Source organism: Aulonocara stuartgranti (genome assembly GCF_965226115.1).
Source record: "Aulonocara stuartgranti genome assembly, chromosome: 5".
NCBI classification, from domain to species: domain Eukaryota; kingdom Metazoa; phylum Chordata; class Actinopteri; order Cichliformes; family Cichlidae; genus Aulonocara; species Aulonocara stuartgranti.
The window spans coordinates 3,659,910-3,680,488 of record NC_138943.1 but is presented as its reverse complement, the minus strand read 5'-3'; the positions used below and the strand labels follow the sequence as shown (position 1 = coordinate 3,680,488).

Sequence of the window (20,579 nt, the reverse complement as noted above, 5' to 3'; positions counted from 1 at the left end):
ATGTTGCCTGTCTGAAACTGCATAATAACAATGGCAACAAAGTATTAACAGAACAAATGAGTCATGCTAGTTGGGTTCTTAATTCTTTGTTGGACAAAATACTAAATATAACCAAACAAAAGGTATAATGCTCACAGCTCCTTTGCATCAATATCATTAATAAAATGAAAAGATTAAAAAGTGATGTTAAAATGTTCTACAGTAGAACAAAATGTTTACAGCTTTCTTCTAAAGACATTTCTGTACAAATTCATACAGAGAATTTACAACTTCAGTATAAATATAAACAGACATTTGTTTTCTTCAACTCAGCAACTTGGACTGTTTTACCTCAGAAAGTCAGGATGTCTGCTGTTCAACAAGTTTCTCTTCTAGTTTTGGTAAAATTAGAATACTTTATTAGTTTGTTACTTACAGAGTATGTAGAGCAGTTGTTATCTTAACACTACATGACATTGTCGCTTCTGTCTCAAATAAACAAAACAATACAGAAAGGCAGCAATTAAAACAGCCAATGTGTCCATGGGATACGTGAGAGGGGTGTATTTTTCTCACAGAAGAATATTACATCTATACAGTTAAGTTAAACTTGCGACCGGGGCGTTAAATTTCTGTCTGGTGTCACTTTTGTCTGCAAGGACTGCTTCAAAGATAACATTTATAGTTGCATTTGTAGCCCTGCCACTGTCTGGCACCCTGTCGAGACCTGTCCAGGGTGTAACCTGCTTCTTGCCCTGTGGCAGCTGGGCCAGGCTCCCTCCCCGGGTGGAAACATTAATGAGGTAACTGGATACATTTGCAAAATTCAATCCAAATCAAAAATACAATAAATAAACAAAATGATTATTTAAAATGTAAAACTATATTATTAAATAAAACCTGTAAAATCACTTAGATAACCATATTTCATCTCATTCATGTCAGGGCTTCGTGTGTGGAGGAGAGGAAGAGATGACTCAAAACAGGCACGACTTGTGGTGAAAGCTGGTGTTTAGTGCAGATGGAGTGAATGAACAGAACAGGAGCAGGAAATGGCTGACGGACGGACAGACGGACGGACGGACTGAATGACTGAATGAGCAAAGCATACAGTGACAACCTAACATCAACAACAATGACACGACAATGAACTGATGAATCTGAGAGACTTCAATACACAGACTGAATGATTAGTGATTAGAGACCGGTGAGTGAATGGCTGAACATAATCTAACTAATGACACATAGAAGTAACAGGAACAGAACAACAGAAAATGAGAACGAGTGACAAAATAAACTGAACCTGAACAAGCTGAAAACACTGGGTTACTGACCCAGGAACCCTGACAATTCATGCTCCACTTGTCCAGTCATTGCATAAAATTGAACATGAAAGAAAAACAAAGCAAGTTGTGCGTGGATGTAAAGGTTTATTTGCCATTGTGTTGGTTGATTGAAACCCAGGGGATCAATTCAATCCTGTTTTTTTCTATGAAGTTCCTCCAAAAACACAGTTGTTAATTTTACTAAAAGGCAGAGTGCCTCATTTACTCTTCTTTGACATAAAATTGCACATAATATGAAAAAAAGACAGCAAAAACTATTTTAACATGAACCGTTATATAACTACACATATAAGACACATACATGGTTCCTGATTAAAACTGGGGGTGAAATTTGTTTGCTATCTCACTTCAAGGCAGGTTCTCAATGTAAAAATAAAGCTTTTTTCTATAATTCTTCATACGTTAATTGTCCCGAAGCTCCACCTCCACGGGGTAGTGGTCACTGACGGATCGAGTCTACAAGTGGAAAAACATGGCAAACAGCGGTGAAGTGAGATGTTTGCACGTAAACATTGCCATGTTGAATTAAATGTTTTTAATATTAAATGTCTTACTGTGTCATAATTTAGGCGGTACGCTCTTTTGAAGTCGAAAGGCTTTGCAGAGCCAGGAACAACTGCGTCATTCATCCTCTTTCCAAACACAACAATCCTGTTGGCAGGAAATAGAGTCACAATCATGCATTCATTTGACTTTGCCTGTTGTTTAACATGCAGATGACAATTTGCCATCAAGAAGCATTTCACTTTCTTTGTTTTAAGACTGTAATGAAACAGAACTAGGGAGGTGTAGGCAGTGAAACCATTGTGAGGCAGGAGGGGCGGTGATTGTTTTTTCAGCATAGAAACAGATCTTGCCCACCCGGATTTCCTAATCTTAAAATAGGAAAGTATTTATATTTATAAATAATAACTATTTAGATATTCAAATATTTTCTAAGCTAAAAATAAAATCGTGTGACTCTGAGCAAGACAACAACAACATAAAGAAAAGATACCTGTCATATGTATGGTCATTAAGGTCACTAGTAGTGGTGTCAGCGTCTTCATCTATCAACCAAAAGTAGGGACGAGAGCTCATTCTGATGTTTGTCCTTTTAGTACTTGACAGGTAACGTCCATCCGCATTGAAGTCCCCCAAAATCATGATGCTCTGAAAGACAATATATATGAAAATACAAAGGTAAATATTTTATAACAATATCATTTAATATAATTTTGTTCTCCAGTCTTTAGGTTTGAGCACATTTCAGATTTTTCATTTTAGTTACGCTCATATGTCAAACATAATAACGGCACAGGTTTGGTTTTCAAAGAACAAATTAATTTAAATAACTTGAGAAGCAAATTATTTTGACTTCTTGTCAACAATAACTTTATCTTAACAAATAAAAATAGTTTACTGTTATAAAATTGTGCTTTTATAAAACTAATTTGTCCACAGCCTGCTGTTGTGAAGTGCTTGAAGAGTCTAGAATGACAATCAGACCAATGATTGTAACTATCAATCATTTCATGACCTTTTCTGCTCTAATCAACATATTATTGTTATTATTGTTATTTAGCATCGTAAACAAATCCATTCTGTAAATTCGTCACTCTTTCATTTCCAGCCTACATTAGTGCCCCATCTCCTTCTTGCATCTTGGACCACATTATGAAGAGCACGCAGCTCATGTTCAGCATCCTTTGGTTTGGTGTGGACGGGAATCAGAACAAGCTTCTTCACAACTGGAAGCACAAACATAACCAGTTAGTTACAGGTGAACATGCACAGTAGTACTTGTTTATTTGTATACTTGTATGGACATTCATGGACAATTTATCCTGTATCCTGGAAGAAGGAGCAGCGTCACCAGTTTCAAACTGGTCCCTGTGAATGTAGAAGTAGAGGACAAAAGCTCACACTCATACATACGTCTGGCTGAACGGCGGCGAAACTGCACAATAAAGGGCTCTCTGGCAAGCACATCTTTGTTTTCTTCTTCATATTGGTAACGGTCAATCACACTCATTTCATCCTGTCTGAGACAGAAAATACACACACATCTGTTTCCCTCATGCTAACATATAGCCAAGGTCTCAGCCCAAACTGAGATGACTTACATCGTGAGAAGTTGCTTATTGTTGTGAATCTTGTGCTGTCTGAGGAAGTCTGAGGCCAGGAATAGGGTGGAGTCCCGACTCCAGGTTTTTGACTCTTAGTGTGTCGGGGTGTTGGTGTATCATGTCTCTCTGCTGGCTGGGGAACGCCTCCGTGTCCTCCCAGAACAGCTGGAGTAGGTGAAGAAGAGGAGGTGATTTTTCTAAAAGCCATGTTCACCTATTCTCTTAAACATTCATAGAGTGCTTTTATTTCTTTTAAAGGAAAAAATATCTAATGCAATAAATGTTGAAGAGTCTCCCCTTAGACCAGAGGTGGGCAATTCCAGGCCGCGAGGGCCGGTGTCCTGCAGGTTTTAGATCTCACGCTGGGTCAACACACCTGAATCACACGATTAGTTCGTTACCAGGCCTCTGGAGAACTTCAGGACACGTTGAGGAGCTAATTTAGCCATTTAAATCAGCTGTGTTGGTTCAAGGACACATCTAAAACCTGCAGGGACACCGGCCCTCGAGACCTGCAGTTGCCCACCTCTGCCTTAGACTGTTGCTCCTGCATTCTGGACCCGGATAAGTGGCATAAAATGGACGGTGAATAAAAGTTAATATTTTGGTTTGAAGAATATCTGAAATCATTTCTGTGGATTATTTTAAACTTTTTAAAAAATGTTTTATTTTCCTTAAAATCTTCTCCTAAATGCAATGATCTGTCTTGACAGATTTGAGCTTTTAATTCTGGACATGTGAGACATCTATGAAACATATGAATGTCAGATGATTGTACCTGTAGAAGAAGACAAACTGCTCCCTGTAGGAATGTCGTCCTACTGGGGCACCGATCTCCATTCTGTATGGACGAGATCTGTTCCCTCTGTTCAAAAACAGACATAACTGTAGTTCAGTTTTATTTTTGGGAGGTTTTGTACATATTGTGTGTTTGGCATTACAGCAGGAATACTGTTGTTGTCAGTTAGTTCCAGTGGTCAGCAGGTGTAAATGCCTGTTAATGTGGTTTGTGATGACTTTCCTGTGTCTGTTGAGCTCTGTGAGAAATTTGCTCATTGCCCTGTCATTGGGATCCCGGACCTCCAGTAACACCACCACACTGTACCGAGACACAATCTAAGAGAAACACACAACCCACTTAGTAAAAATACATTTAAGAAATAAAAGTCTGGTGCAACAGTTCAGCAACCACTGGGAATCCAACACATCAACTTTTACAAGCCAGTGTGAACAAACTTAAATAACTGTATATACTGCAAAAATGGCCTGACGTCACACACTTAAAAGTCAGCAACTCTTATTGTGGCAATACGTTCTATAATTAAGTGTTTGAATATGTTGATGACACAAACACACTTCAACAATAAAACAGCATCATAATTTAATCAAATTAAGTTGTAGATGTCTCATGACTTACCTTGATTAGATTATTTCGTACAATATCTTTGTTGAGTTTTCTCACTCCAAGATTCTTGACATTGAAGGCTGCGATCTTCATTCTGACTGTAAAACCAAACTTTTGAGAATATCACAGCATTTACATAATTTCAGAGGCTTTAACATCACTGAGAATGCTAACCATACTTAGACACAGTGCTTTGTGTCTAAGCTCACACTTGCCCAGAGCGACCTCTGAAAGGCTTCAGCCCTGACTTTAACCCTTACTCGGGTAAGCTACTAAGAAGGTGATGGTGGTGGATGTATTAGACCTTTCCTTTCACTTTTTAGTTTGGTTTGGGCACCTGGCTGCCAAATTGATAATTGTTTGACTTAAAATAAACCATTTTACAATGTTAACTAGAAGTCAAACTTCAAAAGTAAAATTCAAATTCAAAGAAAGAAAAATGAAAACAACTAAATATAAGAGGCTGAGAGAAAATGTCTGGCTGGTTTCCCGCCAATTCTGACCTGGCATCACACAATCAAAAGTCCAGTAAAATGAAAAGAAGCTCAATCACCACTTTGAATACTGAAGCAATTTTTTAAAGAAAGAAACAGAAAATAAAGAAAAGAACTCACCAATTAGGTTAAGATCAATAACCGCAAATGTCTGAAGACAGAGAGAGCTGAAAGAGGTCCTTCACTGTCAGTGGAGAAAGGACGACTGACTGAGAGTCTAAGCAGGAAAGGAAACGGCCGTGCTAAACCACACAGCCAATAAAACTGGCTCACAGACACAGTGAGAGAAAAGCTGGCACGGATCATTTAGCATTTGAAAAACTGGATATTTCCCTTTGGAGCGGTGGAGTCCAAAACTGAGCTAAAAGAGAAGTAAAAATCTTTAAATGGAAACAAAGAACTACACATTTCTTTGACTGGATGTGTAATTTTATGTGAATAATACACATAGGCAAAGTGCACACATAACCCTGGAAGCCCTTTATGTATGTAATATACATGTATGCTTTATGTACATTACATAATTGTATACATGTACTTATGTGAACAATTATAACATAAAGTGTAAAGGTATCTTTAAAAAGTTTGTAAATGATTGAATCATGTTAAAATAATGAGAACTATTAATCAGATGTTAAATGTGTTCTGTGAATGTTTATGACACACCAGAGATAAATCTCATGTCAACAGTCGACATTTTCCTAAGAATATTTGATGCTTTCAACATCTGCCAAAGAGAATATACTCTTTGTGTAAAAGTTCAGGATGTTTGAAATGAACTGAGGATTTCACTGAGACACCTGAAGGGCCTTTGATGGTCAGTGAAATGGAAGCGTCTGATAGTTTGAGGTAGTTAAGCTGAGTGATAATGTTGTGTGTGTGTATTTGTGTATGAGTGTGTGTGTGTGTGTGTGTGTGTGTGTTGTAGTACAAGACATGCACAACATCTTGCTGTTGTTCTTCCATCCCAGCTGCTGCTCATAGAGGATCTATAACATTTCAGGGTTTTTATTTTACAGTACAGGTAAGTAATTGCCTTGAAATGGCCGGTTCCTCATTAGTTGTTAGAAACAGCTTCTTTCTGTCACCTCAAAATATCCACAATATTTACACAAACTTTCTGTTTGAAAGTATGAAGAATTTTAGAGTTGTTCTCTGAAACAATTGGTGCTGTTTTCAGTGGACTGTTTTTTGTGGTTGTTTTTTTTTATATACTTTTGTTTTCTTTATTTTTCTTCAAACAGTAAAGTGGCCGTTGGTACTCCTCAAGCTGGCTCATTGATAATATCTGGAGAAACATTGTATATGAATCAGGGCAGATTTTTGTCAACTGCATAAATCTTTGGAAACTTAAAGCATCCCACCAGTGATGCGACTCGATCAGAGTGGTTGGCTGAATGAAATAAATAACTGGATAGTTAATATTCAACGTATCGACATCATTAACGTCATTAACCTTGGAACAGAACCTTTTGTATTTGTTCTAACGATGTAAACTTTAAATGTGTGTTTGCAGTTTCAGTTATAGATAAAAATGACAAATATATGGCCAGTTATCAAGATGGGGTACCGTTAGTTGGGCAAGACCTTTTTTTAGCAAACGCTGTAGCAAACTGATGTTTCCGTCTTGTCATATTTTCAAGGGGAAACTGTTTAGTAACAATGGTAACAAAGTGTTTACAACAAAGTCAGTCATGTCACTTGATTTCTTCCATGTTTCTGGGAAAAGCAAAATATAGAGCACTCATACAAAATGTTATATTGTGGTCTTTTAGTTCTCCCTGCTGACATCTTCAGGTTTTGTCTCGTCTCTTTCTCTCTGCTTCAGTTTCTGTCTCTCCTCTCTTCTATCTGTGATTTTTGTTGTTGTTCGTGCTCCCTGTTGGGCCTTATTTCAGGGTCTTGGCCTTTGCTCTACACACCTGAGGAAATCACCCACCTGTCTCACATGATCTTATCAGCTTAAGGTAGTGGCTGGCACCTGAAGTCATTTGCTGGCCTTTATGCTTTGAGGAAACTTACTGTGTGTTTTTCCCTGTGTACAGACTCCCTGTAGTGCGGCGAGCCTGCATGAGTTAAGAGTGTACTGACCCGAAGAGAGGTGGATGTTATGGATGCCTGTTCCCTTTAAGAACCCTAGATCCCCATTCCCCATTAGTTTTGGATTATATCTTAAAATCCTTTCCAAGGACTACTTTGAACCTTTTATAAAATGAGTCAGAGCTCAAATGAAGCTGTTTGGTATGACACACAAACCTGCAGAACTGTAATGGGTTTCCACCTTTAGGTGGTGCTGTAGAAACACCAGAGACAAGCAGATTAAACTGTTACTTTTTTAAATCCTACAACATGTCATGCTCTACTGCTGTCCTCCGTGTATATTTCCCCAGTCACGTTTGTGTTTGATCCCCCACCCCCTCACAAGGACAGAGGAAGACCTTTGAAACCCCCTCCCCCTCCCCAGTGTCTACCTCAATCTATAGGTGCTGTTTTGTCTCCCTTTTCTGTTCCCATGTTCCTCTCCTTGTGTTTCATTCCATGTCTCCCCTTTCCTCTTATGAAAAGCCTTGCTCTAAATGAGCTTCTTTTTCATATGCCACTCTAACTCCCGTATGTCACACATGTTAGCCAAAGTGGTTAGTAAGAAAAAGCTACACTACAGAGGTTCCTTAAGGTTACTTGGTTACTTGCTAATGCGAGCTCTGTTTTAGCAAATGCACAGACTGTAACTGTTATAGACAGTGTTGTTGTTAATGTATGTTTGGGGGCGTTGCACCCCGGAACCTTCAGTGGTTTTTCAGGGTTCTCCCTGCCGGAATGTTATGTGTGGGACAGTTTCCTGTATGTATGCGACTAGCTGTGGTTGTTTCTAAAAGTGGTCAGTAAACGTCCTAAAACTGGCACTTGAGTTTCCGAGTATTTTTATCCTGAGGTTATAACAATAACTAATTTCACAACCATTTCTTATTTGGCCCTCTGAGCTCACAGAGAGTATAAAAACATCTGTCGCAGCCTGTAAGCGAAACATAGCTTTTAAACGAAATTGTCACGGCTTGCTGGGGCAGACCGTGTGTGTGAGTGAGTGAGTGAGGACACGGAGGAGACAAAACTGAGTTTAAACGAAAAGCAAGCCTTTATTATGGCTGATGTCTCCAAGCATGACATCCCGGTGCATTTCAGACCCAGCAACACGCTCAGACAAAAACTGGTTCACCCGAAAGGCAAAACGCCAAAACACAGACTTAACAATGTGGTGTATGCTGTACAGTGCAGCGAGGTGATAATGGTGACGGTGATAATGCTGAAATTTCAAAAGAAATGGGTTGGGTTTTTTCTTTCTTTTTTTTTTTTTAGAAATCATTATGGTGACAGTTATTCTTGAAATTTAAAGAAAAAGAAAAAGATATGGGCTCATTTTTGTGGTCACATTAAATAAATCATGAAGTTTATTTCATAAAACTTTGTCATACAATGTGTAAGAAAGGAGGATTATCAGTGTTAAGCTCATTGGCCAATGACTTGCTCGACAAATCGAGCAAACAGTTTGACTGTCAGCTCGAGATCTCCTCATCAGGTCTGTTTTTTTTTTTGTTCTTTTTGCAGCCAGGATGATGAAGGCGATAATCTTGAAACCTGTGATGGTTACATCAGCTTTTCATGGTGTCTTTGTTTAGCACAGTGGTTTCCTGTCAGTTTTTCATCAGGTGTGTCCACAATGCATCTTTGCAAAAACCCTAAAAAACCGTGTGACTTTTTTGGGGGGGGGGGTAACAACAATAACATTAATCATATTTATATTTATAAAAAGGTGCAATAATGATAATAATGTTTAATAATAACAGTGTGCAATAAACATACACTTATTCTTCTTGTTATTACTTAAGTTAAGTTATTGTGTCTTGTCGTGTTGTGTTGTACGTAGTGCCAACGTGGGACAGTTTTCCAATTTCATTGTACTATTGTACTATGTATGACTGTGCAGTGACAATAAAGTTATCTTATATTATTTTAGGTGGAGGTATGCGAGAGGGCGAGGCAAGATCGTGGAGGTCTGGGCAAGTATGAGAATGATCCAGTCCAGAAAGAATGTGGTGAAGCAAGGAGGCAGGTAGGTGAGTGTGAGTGTAGAATCCATACCAGAGATGTTGCTGAGAAGGCAGCAGACGAGACCAGTGATCGAATGGTGAATAACTGTAGGTAGTTGGAGGGAATGATCTGTGGACTCGACAACAGACAAAGGGCAAAGGACTCGTGATCACCGGTTTAAACTGTGACACGCAGAAGGTCAGGTGAATACTTTAGTTTTCAGGCCCCTCTTCTGTGGAACCAGCTTCCACTTTGGATTCAGGAGACAGACACTATCTCTACTTTTAAGATTAGGCTTCAAACTTTCCTTTTTGCTAAAGGATATAGTTAGGGCTGGATTAGGTGAATCCTCCCTTAGTTATGCTGCAATACATGTAGGCTGTTGGGGGATTCCCATGATGCACTGAATATTTCTTTTTCAGTTACCGTTCTCACTAACTATGTGTTAATAGACCTCTCTGCATTGAATCGTGCCTGCTTTTAATCTCTGTCTCTCTTCCATAGCATGTCCTGTCTTCCTTCTCTCACCCCAACCGGCCGCAGCAGATGGCCCCACCCCTCCTTGAGCCTGGTTCTGCCGGAGGTTTCTTCCTGTTAAAAGAGAGTTTTTCCTTCATGCTTGCTTGCTTGCTCATAGGGAATCATCTGATTGAGTTTTTCTCTGTATGTATTACTGTAGGGTCTACCTTACAATATAAAGCGCCTTGAGGCGACTGTTGTTGTGATTTGGCACTGTATAAATGAAATTAAATGAAACTGAATTCAATTAAGTTCAATTGATAATTTTGTCCACCTCGAATTGCTCAATGTACTGAGGCGACGGCTTACGGGACTCAGTTCTGGGCAATATGGGAATATCCCTGGAAGCCAGCCATACCTTTTGTTCAGGAGCATACGTGGGTTTGGCTGAGCGGTGCTGGTTAGCATACTGGCGCTGGCAGCTGGCTGACCTGAGAAGCGCTCGCCATGTTCATGGGGTGGGGTGGTAAGGTGTCTTTAATGAATACCTCTGTGCGTATAAGAGAGAGATCTGTGACGGATTCACTGGTGCTAGTAGATTTGACTGGCTCTGGGGGACACGCCAATACAAGGCAATTTGCATGACAAAAAAGGCTCCAGCTCGACACCCTTTGCCCCGCCCAATCTAGATGGGCATTTTATACTTTTAACCAAAGAAATCCTAAAATGAGACGGGTACTAGGGGACTGGTGTGTAAAAATCGCTAGTGTTTCTTTGTTATTTCCCAATGTAACTAGTTTGAGGGGTTCAGTTTGGTGCGTGATATGAGCAAGGATGCGATCATTTAATGCCTTGGCGGGAATGGTGGTGGATTGAGCTAGCATAGCGGAAGATTCAACTGTTGTGCAAGGCCAGAATCTATTAGATTTTGCTCAGCCCAAGAATCGACTAGGGCTTGGAACGAGTGGGTATCTTGTCCTACCAACTGAGAGACCGGAAGCTGAAGATGGAGTTTATGGTTACTGTGTGTACCCCCGAATCTGCCGGCAGGCAGATCCTTTTAGTTTTTTTGGATGCGAAGAAATTAAATGTTCAAGCTGTCCACAATAGAAGCGCTCTCTGTCTTCCAGGGATAACTGCATCAGCTCTGGGACTGAATCACTTCTTTTGTTTTTGTTTTTTGAGCGAGGCAAACTCCTCAAACGATGATGGCTTGTCGCATGAAGCGAGTTGATCTTCAAAACGTCATTTAGGGATTGTAAATAGACCCCCTGAAGTGCGTGATCGGAGCAGCCGATCAACTGTGCCTCAACTGGGGCAGTACGAAAATCTATGAGATGGTCCGCCATCCTGCATCTGCCCTGATGGAATCCTCACAGTGTAACAGGGTCATAAATCACATCTTGTTATAATTACACAAAATGTGTTCTAAACCCCCAAACTGTTCCTTTTATACCTGCTTTTAGGACCTCCAAACCTGTAGTTATGTTCATTATCAGTTAGCGCCCCTCCTCATTGTTCTTCTTCGTTGGTGCAACCCTATAAATACAGTGTACCCCTTTTGCCTCTCCCCTTTTCTACAATTCCCCTGTGGGAGAGGTTGGTGTCATTTCTTTCCAACACTGTAAAACACACATATAATTCATATTTAGCCACCCTGATGTTTCTGATTGCAATTTTAGTTCAATTATTGTCATCATTATGCCTGTTTTTTGTTAGATGCTTTAAATGTGTAGTACGTGTGTGCCACATATGTGTTCTAGGAAACGTGAACGCTAGCATGAATAGATAATTCTTGCTAGCTTGGAAGTTGTGGTGGGTTGAGCTAACTCTCTTCCCCAATGTTTGTATTTGGTCATAGGAGCTGGAGTGGGCAAGCTATGGAGGTACTGAGATCCAGCAGGAAGCTCAGAGGGGACAGGGCCATCTCTATCGTGGCTCCTAAATTGTGGAATAATTTGCCCTTGAACGTTAGAGAGGCCCCTTCACTGTCCACTTTCAAATTGCGTTTTAAAACCCACTTTTATTCTTTGGCTTTTAATCTCAGTGAGACTTAGTATTCGCTTGTAATGAAATTATTTAATTAATTATTTTACTTTTTCTTTTATTTATATCTTATGTACTTGTCATGGTCCAGGTGAGTGCTGGGTTTTCCTGTGTGCTAGTAATCCATCACTGGGCAGTCACAACACCCCCCTCGTTTGTGGCACCTGTGTGTAATCAGCTGGCAGGCTCTTAAGATCAGCGTTCTCAAACATTCATCGCCGGAACGTCAGCTAACCCACCTTTTCAGCGGGTTTTGAGTCTCGCTGTCATTAACCACTCTACTTCCTGTCACTGGTTTGTTTTCTGTACTCAGCGCTACTCGACTGCCTGCCTCCCTGCCCAGCACTTCACAGTGTGGTGGGCAAGGAGGCGAACTGTATGCGCACTGGTTTAGCCTCACCCGGACCTCTATTTTCCCCAAAGCCTCGCCTTCTACCCAGACAATGACTTTGAGAGTGTAACCCTGTAACCCTCTACCTTGTGTGCCTGCTCCGCACAATACCTAGTGTCGTGCTCAGGCTATTTTCCCCAGCCAGCTAAAGAGACTTTTTCCCTTTGGACTCTGCTGCCGCACACGCGGTGTGATTCTTGTGTTCATGCTTGACTATTATTGTGGAGATTGTTCTAGCCCAGTCGAGTGCTTCATAGCTTTGTTTACTTTCTCAGCATCCCTCGCAGGAGTTTTGTCTTGTAGTTTTTGCCAGTCTCAGTGAGTATTTAGTTACAGGTACTTAGAGCCCATATATGAAGCTTGCGTTAGTTTATTAGGTTGATTTAATTCAGAGGTCAAGTGTTTTCCCTCTCGCCCTTTTTTCACCACTTTCACTGTGTGCCACTTTTGTGCCAAAATTGCTGCTGGTATGTTGGGGTTTCTCCCAGTGGACGAGAGGGTTGGTTCCCTTCGCCTTCGGGTCAGGGAATGGGTCCTGACAGTCGTCTGTGCTTATGTGCCGAGCGGCAGTTCAGAGTACCCAGTCTTCTTGGAGTCCCTGGGTAGGACACTGGAGGGTGCTCCCCCAAGGGAACTGTGTTGTTCTGCTGGGAGACTTCAATGCTCACGTGGGCAAAGACAGTGAGACCTGGAAGGGCGAGATTGGGAGGAACGGCCTCTCGGATCTGAACCCGAGTGCTGTTTTGTTATTGGACTTCTGTGCAAACAATAGTGGTGCAACGGATCACGGTTGATCCGTAATCCGAACCGATCCCACTCCACGGTTCGGCACGCAAGTGATCCGAAGATTCGAAAAAGAAGAAAAAAGTATGTGTATGGTGCGCGTGGTCAGTTTGTCCAGCGATAGTTATGGCCAGCACTGGAGGAGCAGAGGAGTTTGCGGTGTTTAAGCAGCCTTTTGCTGCCCTATCCGACTGGGCTAAAGCTATTGCAAAAGCTATTGGGGTGTTTAGCTGCAGACGGGAGGCCGTATTCTGTTGTGCAAAACAAGGGGTTTAAACTAGACAACGCGTTAGTTGACTCATTGATGCCGTGCAGCTGCGTTAATGCAGGTGGAGTCTGCTTCTACATTAATGAAGGTTGGTGTACTGATGTCACAGTGTTACAGAAACACTGCAGCCCACACTTGGAAAGTTTTTTCATCAACTGTAAACCTTTTTATTCACTGCGGGAGTTTTCTTCCTTCATGCTGGTCGGAGTTTACATCCCTCCACAGGCCAACGCGAACAATGCACTGTGCGAGCTGGCTGACCAGATTACTACCCTGGAGAGGAAATTCCCGGATTCCTTTACAATTATTCTTGGGGATTTTAACAGAGCAAACCTAAACTACGAACTCCCTAAATACAGACAGCATATAGACTGCCCCACCAGGGACAACATCATACTGGATCACTGCTACACCACTCTAAAAGATGCCTATCGCTCTGTGCCCTGGGCAGCTTTGGGACATTCTGATCACTGCATGGTCCATCTTATTCCAGTTTATAGGCAAAAACTCAAACGTGCCAAGCCTGTAGTCAAAACTGTGAAGAAGTGGACTAACGCAGCAAAGCAGGAACTGCAGGACTGTTTTGACTCCACTGATTGGACTGTTTTTGAAGCTGCATCTGAGAACCTAGACGAGCTCACGGACACTGTGACATCATACATCAGTTTCTGTGAAGACGTGTGTGTGTGCCAACAAAGACCTTTTGCACATACAACAACAATAAACCATGGTTCACTCCTAAACTCCAACATCTTCGTAAGGCCAAGGAGGACGCCTACAGAAGTGGTGACAGGGCCCTCTACAAGCAAGCCAGGAACACACTGACCAAGGAGATCAAAGCAGCTAAAAGGATCTACTCCCAGAAGCTGGAAGAACGGCTCTCAGCCAACGATCCTGCATCAGTGTGGAGGGGCCTGCAGGAAATCACCAGCTACAGACGCCCCCCACCCACTATTGAAGCAAACAAAGACCTGGCCAACGAGTTAAACACTTTCTATTGCAGGTTTGAGACGGACAGACTCCCACGCCCCACCCTCCCCTCCCCAGGGACATTGCTTCAGACATTGACCCCCAACACACCTTCCACCTCTCCCCCCTTCACCCTCCCCAATCCAGCCTCAACGACCACCCTCACCCTCCCCAATCCAGACCTAACGACCACCACCGCCCTCCCCAATCAAGACTCAACGACCACCCCCACCCTTCCCAATCCAGACTCAACGACCACCACCACCCTCTCCAATCCAGACTCAACGACCTCCACCACACCTCTCACCCCCCTTTCCTCCTCCCTGAAACTCAGAATACACACTCAGGATGTGAGCCGACTATTCCAGAAACAGAAGCCCAGGAAAGCCCCCGGACCAGACGGCGTCTCAAAACCTGTTCTGAACAGCTGGCTCCCATCTTTACTCGCATCTTCAACAGATCCCTGGAGGTGTGAAGTTCCCTCCTGCTTCAAACGCTCCACCATCATCCCTGTTCCCAAGAAACCCACCATCACAGGACTGAATGACTACAGACCTGTCGCCTTGACGTCTGTGGTCATGAAATCCTTCGAACGACTGGTGTTAGCCCATCTGAAAGACATTACAGGCCACCAGCTGGACCCTCTGCAGTTTGTCTACCGGGCAAACAGGTCGGTGGATGATGCAGTGAACATGGGGCTGCATTACATCCTGCAACACCTTGACCGCCCGGGAACTTATGCCAGGGTCCTGTATGTGGACTTTAGTTCGGCTTTTAACACCATTGTGCCTGAACTTCTTTCCTCCAAACTCTCCCAGCTCAGCGTGTCACCAGCTACCTGTCAGTGGATCACCAGCTTCCTGACAGACAGAAAGCAACAAGTGAGGCTGGGGGAGATCACCTCTGAAACCCGGTCCCTCAGTATTGGTGCCCCTCAAGGATGTGTCCTCTCACCACTACTGTTCTCCCTCTACACTAACGACTGCACCTCCAAGAACTCGGCTGTCAAACTCCTAAAGTTTGCAGATGACACCACTGTCATTGGCCTCATTCAAGATGGTGATGAGTCTGCATACCGGCAGGAAGTTGAGCGGCTGGTACTCTGGTGCAGTCAGCACAATCTGGAGCTGAACACTCTTAAGACTGTAGAGATGACAGTGGACTTCAGGAGACATCCCTCAACTCTGCTCCCCCTCACCATATCAGACAGCCCTGTGTCAACTGTGAAGACCTTCAAGTTCCTGGGTACAACCATCTCCCAGGACCTGAAGTGGGAGACCAACATCAACTCCATCCTCAAAAAGACCCAGCAGAGGATGTACTTCCTGATACAACTGGGGAAGTACAGTCTTCCACAGGAGCTGCTGATCCAGTTCTACACTGCGGTCATTGAGTCTGTCCTGTGCTCCTCCATCACAGTCTGGTATGGAGCAGCCACAAAACAGGACAGGAGCAGACTGCAGCGGACTGTACGGGCAGCAGAAAGGATCATCGGCGCCCCCCTGCCCTCCATCCAGGATCTGTACCTCTCAAGAACCAGGAAACGGGCAGGGAAAATCATCACAGACCCCTCACACCCTGGACACAGACTTTTTGATCTGCTGCCCTCTGGGGGCAGCAGATTCTGATTCTGATTCTGGTTATGGCATTAACGTCATTTTAACGAGATTTACGCTGACAGCACTAGTTTAAACTATGATGAAGGTGCTTGAGCCACGCTATGACATCCCGTTGCGCGTCCACCTTAGTGACAAGATTGCTCCAAGCATGTATGAACAGGAAAAGTTTAAAGTTATGGCTGAGGCATCTTCTGTTGCCCTAACTACAAATGGGTGGACCTCCAGGACAACGGAAAGCTACGTGACCGTGACCGCTCATTATATCACAGCGGAGTGGTAGATAGAAAGCCCTGCACTGCTCTATATTACTTAATTTGTTTTTATATAATTGCGTGGAATGAGTCTTGAGTTGAATGATTTTAATAGGCAAAAAATACTTAAATAAGTAAATGGCAAGTTAAATTTTTGTCTTCTTTTTTTTTCTGCTGATCCAAAAATTGATTTGATCCGTGATGAAAAAACGTGATCCGATCCGAACCGTGAGACTTTTGATCCGTTGCACCACTGGCAAACAACAGTTTGGCCATAACGAACACCAGTTTTAAATATTAAACTGCACCATGCTTAACCATGCTGAAATTGGGTTGATTTTTTTTCTAACATGAAACATAAAAACCGGAAAACACTGCCCACAACCACCAAATGGGTGGACCTCTAAACAAACACAAACCTGGTTTTAGAAAGAAAATAGGCACACAAATAAGAAAGAGATGGTCATTTCAGCATTTGTAACTGAACACAATCTGGAACCCAAGCCTTTTTCTGCATATTTGTAATAACCTAAGATCCAAATTTACTTATTTCTATTTATAGTCATTTCAATAAGCTGAGAGAAGATTAGTCAGTCCATGAAAGGATCAAATGTCACAGATATCAGTGGCAACAGGTCTGAATCATGAATCCAATATAGACAGAGGAAGTCAGGAAGGAGGTAAAATAATGAGTGTCTACATCCATCCATAAGAATGGATGTAGACAGGGATAGCTCAGTAGGTAGAGTGGTGGCCCCATGATCGGAAGGTCGGGGGTTCAACTCCACTGAACGGCTACCCTGAGGTACCCCTGAGCAAGGGACCGTCCCTACACACTGCTCCCCGGGCGCTGCATTGGTGGCTGCCCACTGCTTCACTGGGTGAATGGGTTAAATGCAGAGGAACTATTTCCCTATGGGGACTAACACATTACATTATTACATTACATTACAAGAAATGGTGGTACATTTCAGCCAGTGGAGTTTTTATTCATCTTGCACTACCATCTGGAAAGCATCTAATTTACTCTTTCTCCAAGATTGCAGCATGACAACATGACTCTTGTTAAAACAAAAAACAAATGTGAAAATCTTCAAGTATCTATTTGAGCCCTTCAGTTTGATTTTGGTTTTTCTAGTTCCAAGCTAAAGCATCTTGTCCACCCATAGAAAAAGAAAGAGAGTAAGCAGAACATTTAGCAGTACTTTGTTTGAAATTCAATACTGTTAATGAGAAATGGGTGCGCATATAACAGATGGTGATAGATAGGAGTAGTGAAGTATTTGCTGTGAAAATTTTCAAAACCACATTACTCACAGGAAGTCGTTAAAAGTCAGATATTAGTCAGTACAAACTGCTTAAAAGGACTGACCCGTCGGTCTCAAGTTAACAGATCGAGCATTTTACCAGCGAGATGTTTGCTCTGCAACAATTTGCGGTGATTCATGCGCTGACATTCCTCGGGCAAAATGGTAAGTTGCACCATGAATACTCTTCTCCAGCCTGCATGTGGAATATTTATGTTTTTATTTTCATTTTCTTTTCTCCTAATGCTATTAGCCCTGGGAAGTAAAATTATAAATGGGAAAATAGCCCCAGACAACAAAATGCTGTATATGGCATCAGTGCAGGATTACAGAGGCTACCATATTTGTGGAGGATTTCTCGTGTCTGAGAACTTTGTAATGACTGCTGCACACTGTGACCTGTAAGTAATCTTTGCTCGAGGGAAATTTCTAATTAGACCATTTTTTTTCCCAAAATGTCCCAATTTCCTATATAAATATATATATAAATACATGTATATATATTTACTACTGTATAATGCAATGGTCATAATTTAAGTTACAGTTCTTCCTTTACAAACTGAAACCATGAGAATTTTTGTAAAACTTATGCTAAGATCTTGAAGTAAAACTGAATTTAACTATAAAGAAATGTATCCATATTTTATTCATCATGTTGTTTATGTAACTTCAGAAAATCTGCTGATGATCTCAGAATTATATTTTATTCAGGTATCCTACATACGTAGTCCTTGGTAACCACCATCTGAGGAGTGCTGATAAGCTCGTGATACGGATTGCAGAGAAATACAAACACCCATGTTATCGGAATGTTGGCCGTGGATACGACATCATGCTTTTAAAAGTAAGGTTTATTATTTTTGTTTTCTCACATCACACTGGAAGTTTTATATCTTTGAGTGTTTGCATTTACAATATGCTGATTGAAAAACACATTTCTAGTTGAGGTAAAAAGTGCTTACTTAAAAAAAAAGATAAATGATAGATGTTCTGTATTGCAGTTACATGGTTTTCACGTATTCTTAATCTTTACTCTTTAATTCTGTGCCTCTAGCTGTCTACACCTGTCCGACCAAGCAAAACAATTAAATTCATTCGACTTCCCTTCCGTGAAATGACATTAAATGAAATTGAGAAGTGTCGAGTGGCTGGATGGGGTAAGATAAACACTTACGGTAGAAGTGTTGATGACCTGAGAGTGGTGCGTGTGTCGGTCATCAGCCCACAAGTCTGCAGGGAAAGATGGGGTGGTCTTCCTCCCAATATTATCTGTGCAGGTGGATACAACACAACAAAAGGATTCTGTCAGGTACCTTTTCTGTCCTTCCCTTTTAAAATCTTGCTAACTGCTCTGTTGTTGAGGAATATATGAGCAGCCTGCATTAAGTATCATATGAACAAAATACATACTTCCTCCTTACAGGGTGATTCTGGTGGCCCTCTGGTCTGCAAGGGAATGGCTGTCGGTATTGTTTCTTTCAACAAACGGCTTCCTGGAACCGAGCTGGGAAATTGTAACTATCCGGACGTCCCCAATGTCTATACAGATATCTCAAAACACCTTCACTGGATCAGGAGGATTCTCCAGGGGGAAAAAAGTTAAATCTTACACAAAGCTTTGCGTCAGCACACTGTAAGTGTGCAAGCTATGCCTCTGTCAGTGTTTGCTCTCAATGCAGAATAAAGAAAATGTTTCAAATATTGTTTCTGTGCACGAACAATATTTATTATGACTTCAAATAACTACCTATCTAAGTAGTTTACCATGGAAAATTAATTCCATGCATTACTAATATCTCTAAACTCCTTTTCACTTCTACAGTACATTCATCCTGATTTATCTAGTACAATGAATACAAAAGACTAACTGGGGGTATTTTAGTATCACAGTGAACCACCTGATGTGGTTTTCAGTTAAATCTCTAATAAGCCAAACAAATAGAAGCTTTGACGTTTTAATACAAGTACTACATCTAACTACAGTAACTCTTTTTAAAATTAATAGTAAGATCATGAATATTGAACATCCTGACGTCTTCTCTTGGTTGGCGTGTGGGTGCCTGCCCTCGCTTCCTTTTTGTTCCCACATTCTTCTTCTGTTGTCTGTCTGGCTCATCTTTTTTCTTCTTCTGTGCTCCCACTGGCTTGGCCGCCATCTTTGGTGACCCTGCCGGTTTGGTCTTCTTCTGTTCCCCTGTTGTTTAATATTAGAAGGAGGAAATATAAAGTCTGCTCTCAGTAGCACCCAGAATACAACACTGTAGAACATGTTTGCTATAAATTTGTTACTGTTAGTGTATATATACACTAAACCAAATCCAAAGTGGAAGCTGGTTCCACAGAAGAGGGGCCTGAAAACTGAAGGGTCTGCCTCCCATTGTACTGTTAAATACTCTAGGAACAACAAGTAAGCCTGCAGTGTGAGAGCGAAGTGCTCTAATGGAGTGATATGGTACTACAAGGTCATTAAGATAAGATGGGGCCTGATTATTTAAAACCTTGTAAGTGAAGATCAGCCCCTCAGCGGTCAGGCTGAAGTTGCCTGCTTCCCTTAGGATTCACCCGACCTTCTGCGTGTCACAGTTGAAACCGGTGATCACGAGTCCTTTGCCCTTTGTCTGTAGTCGAGTCCACGGATCATTCCCTGATGATTTTTCTAATGTGAAATATTTGCCGTGGCTCATAAAAGGGAGGTTAACCTTACGAGATGTCTGGGTTAAAGGGAAAAAAAGTGATTTTCTCATTGACATCAGTGCTATTGCAACTTATAGTGTTATTGTAAACTGTATGAGAGCATGATTGTGAGTGTTCTTAGTGAAACCATGCAAACTGTGTGAAAGAGTGATTAGAGTGTGACATGAGAAAGGACTAACTGTCCTGAAATTGCTCACAGCAGACTGTGGGTTTCTAACTGGAAGGAGATCCATGTACATGAATTATTTTTGAACTGCTTCAGGCAATAAATGAGTGAAAACCTGGACTGCGACTGAAACTCTCTTTTACCTTAAATAAAAATAACACGCAACAACTGCCTATTGAATAAACATTTCTTATACGGCATGAAGAGA

At 41.7% G+C, this 20,579-nt stretch overlaps 3 protein-coding genes across 6 annotated transcripts in view; 1 reads left to right on the top strand and 2 right to left on the bottom strand.

Annotated features, from left to right (window-relative positions):
- Nucleotides 1–20,579, bottom strand: part of LOC309706110 (intermediate filament protein ON3-like) — a 114,720-nt gene that overhangs the window by 45,613 nt on the left and 48,528 nt on the right. For both annotated transcript variants that reach the window (XM_082532345.1, XM_082532344.1), the window contains exon 3: nucleotides 18,686–18,703. The gene's annotated coding sequence lies outside the window, so the exon portion shown is untranslated. The remainder of the gene's footprint in view (nucleotides 1–18,685; nucleotides 18,704–20,579) is intronic.
- LOC309706121 (deoxyribonuclease-1-like) lies at nucleotides 1,390–4,877 on the bottom strand. 3 transcript variants are annotated; one of them, XM_082532366.1, is made up of 8 exons: nucleotides 4,851–4,877; nucleotides 4,212–4,549; nucleotides 3,431–3,598; nucleotides 3,231–3,349; nucleotides 2,943–3,055; nucleotides 2,323–2,477; nucleotides 1,880–1,976; nucleotides 1,390–1,781 (listed from the first exon to the last, which is right to left on the bottom strand). In XM_082532366.1, the coding sequence occupies exons 4-8, from the start codon at nucleotides 3,337–3,339 to the stop codon at nucleotides 1,728–1,730; spliced, it is 528 nt and encodes a 175-aa protein (XP_082388492.1). In that variant the 5' UTR covers nucleotides 3,340–3,349; nucleotides 3,431–3,598; nucleotides 4,212–4,549; nucleotides 4,851–4,877; the 3' UTR covers nucleotides 1,390–1,727. The 3 variants fall into 3 exon arrangements, with proteins under 3 accessions (XP_082388492.1, XP_082388493.1, XP_082388491.1); XM_082532367.1 differs by having other exon boundaries at nucleotides 3,243–3,598; XM_082532365.1 differs by lacking the exon at nucleotides 3,431–3,598.
- LOC309706118 (granzyme B-like) lies at nucleotides 17,529–19,702 on the top strand. Its single transcript, XM_082532362.1, has 5 exons — nucleotides 17,529–17,676; nucleotides 17,765–17,912; nucleotides 18,223–18,355; nucleotides 18,566–18,820; nucleotides 18,935–19,702. The coding sequence occupies exons 1-5, from the start codon at nucleotides 17,619–17,621 to the stop codon at nucleotides 19,112–19,114; spliced, it is 774 nt and encodes a 257-aa protein (XP_082388488.1). The 5' UTR covers nucleotides 17,529–17,618; the 3' UTR covers nucleotides 19,115–19,702.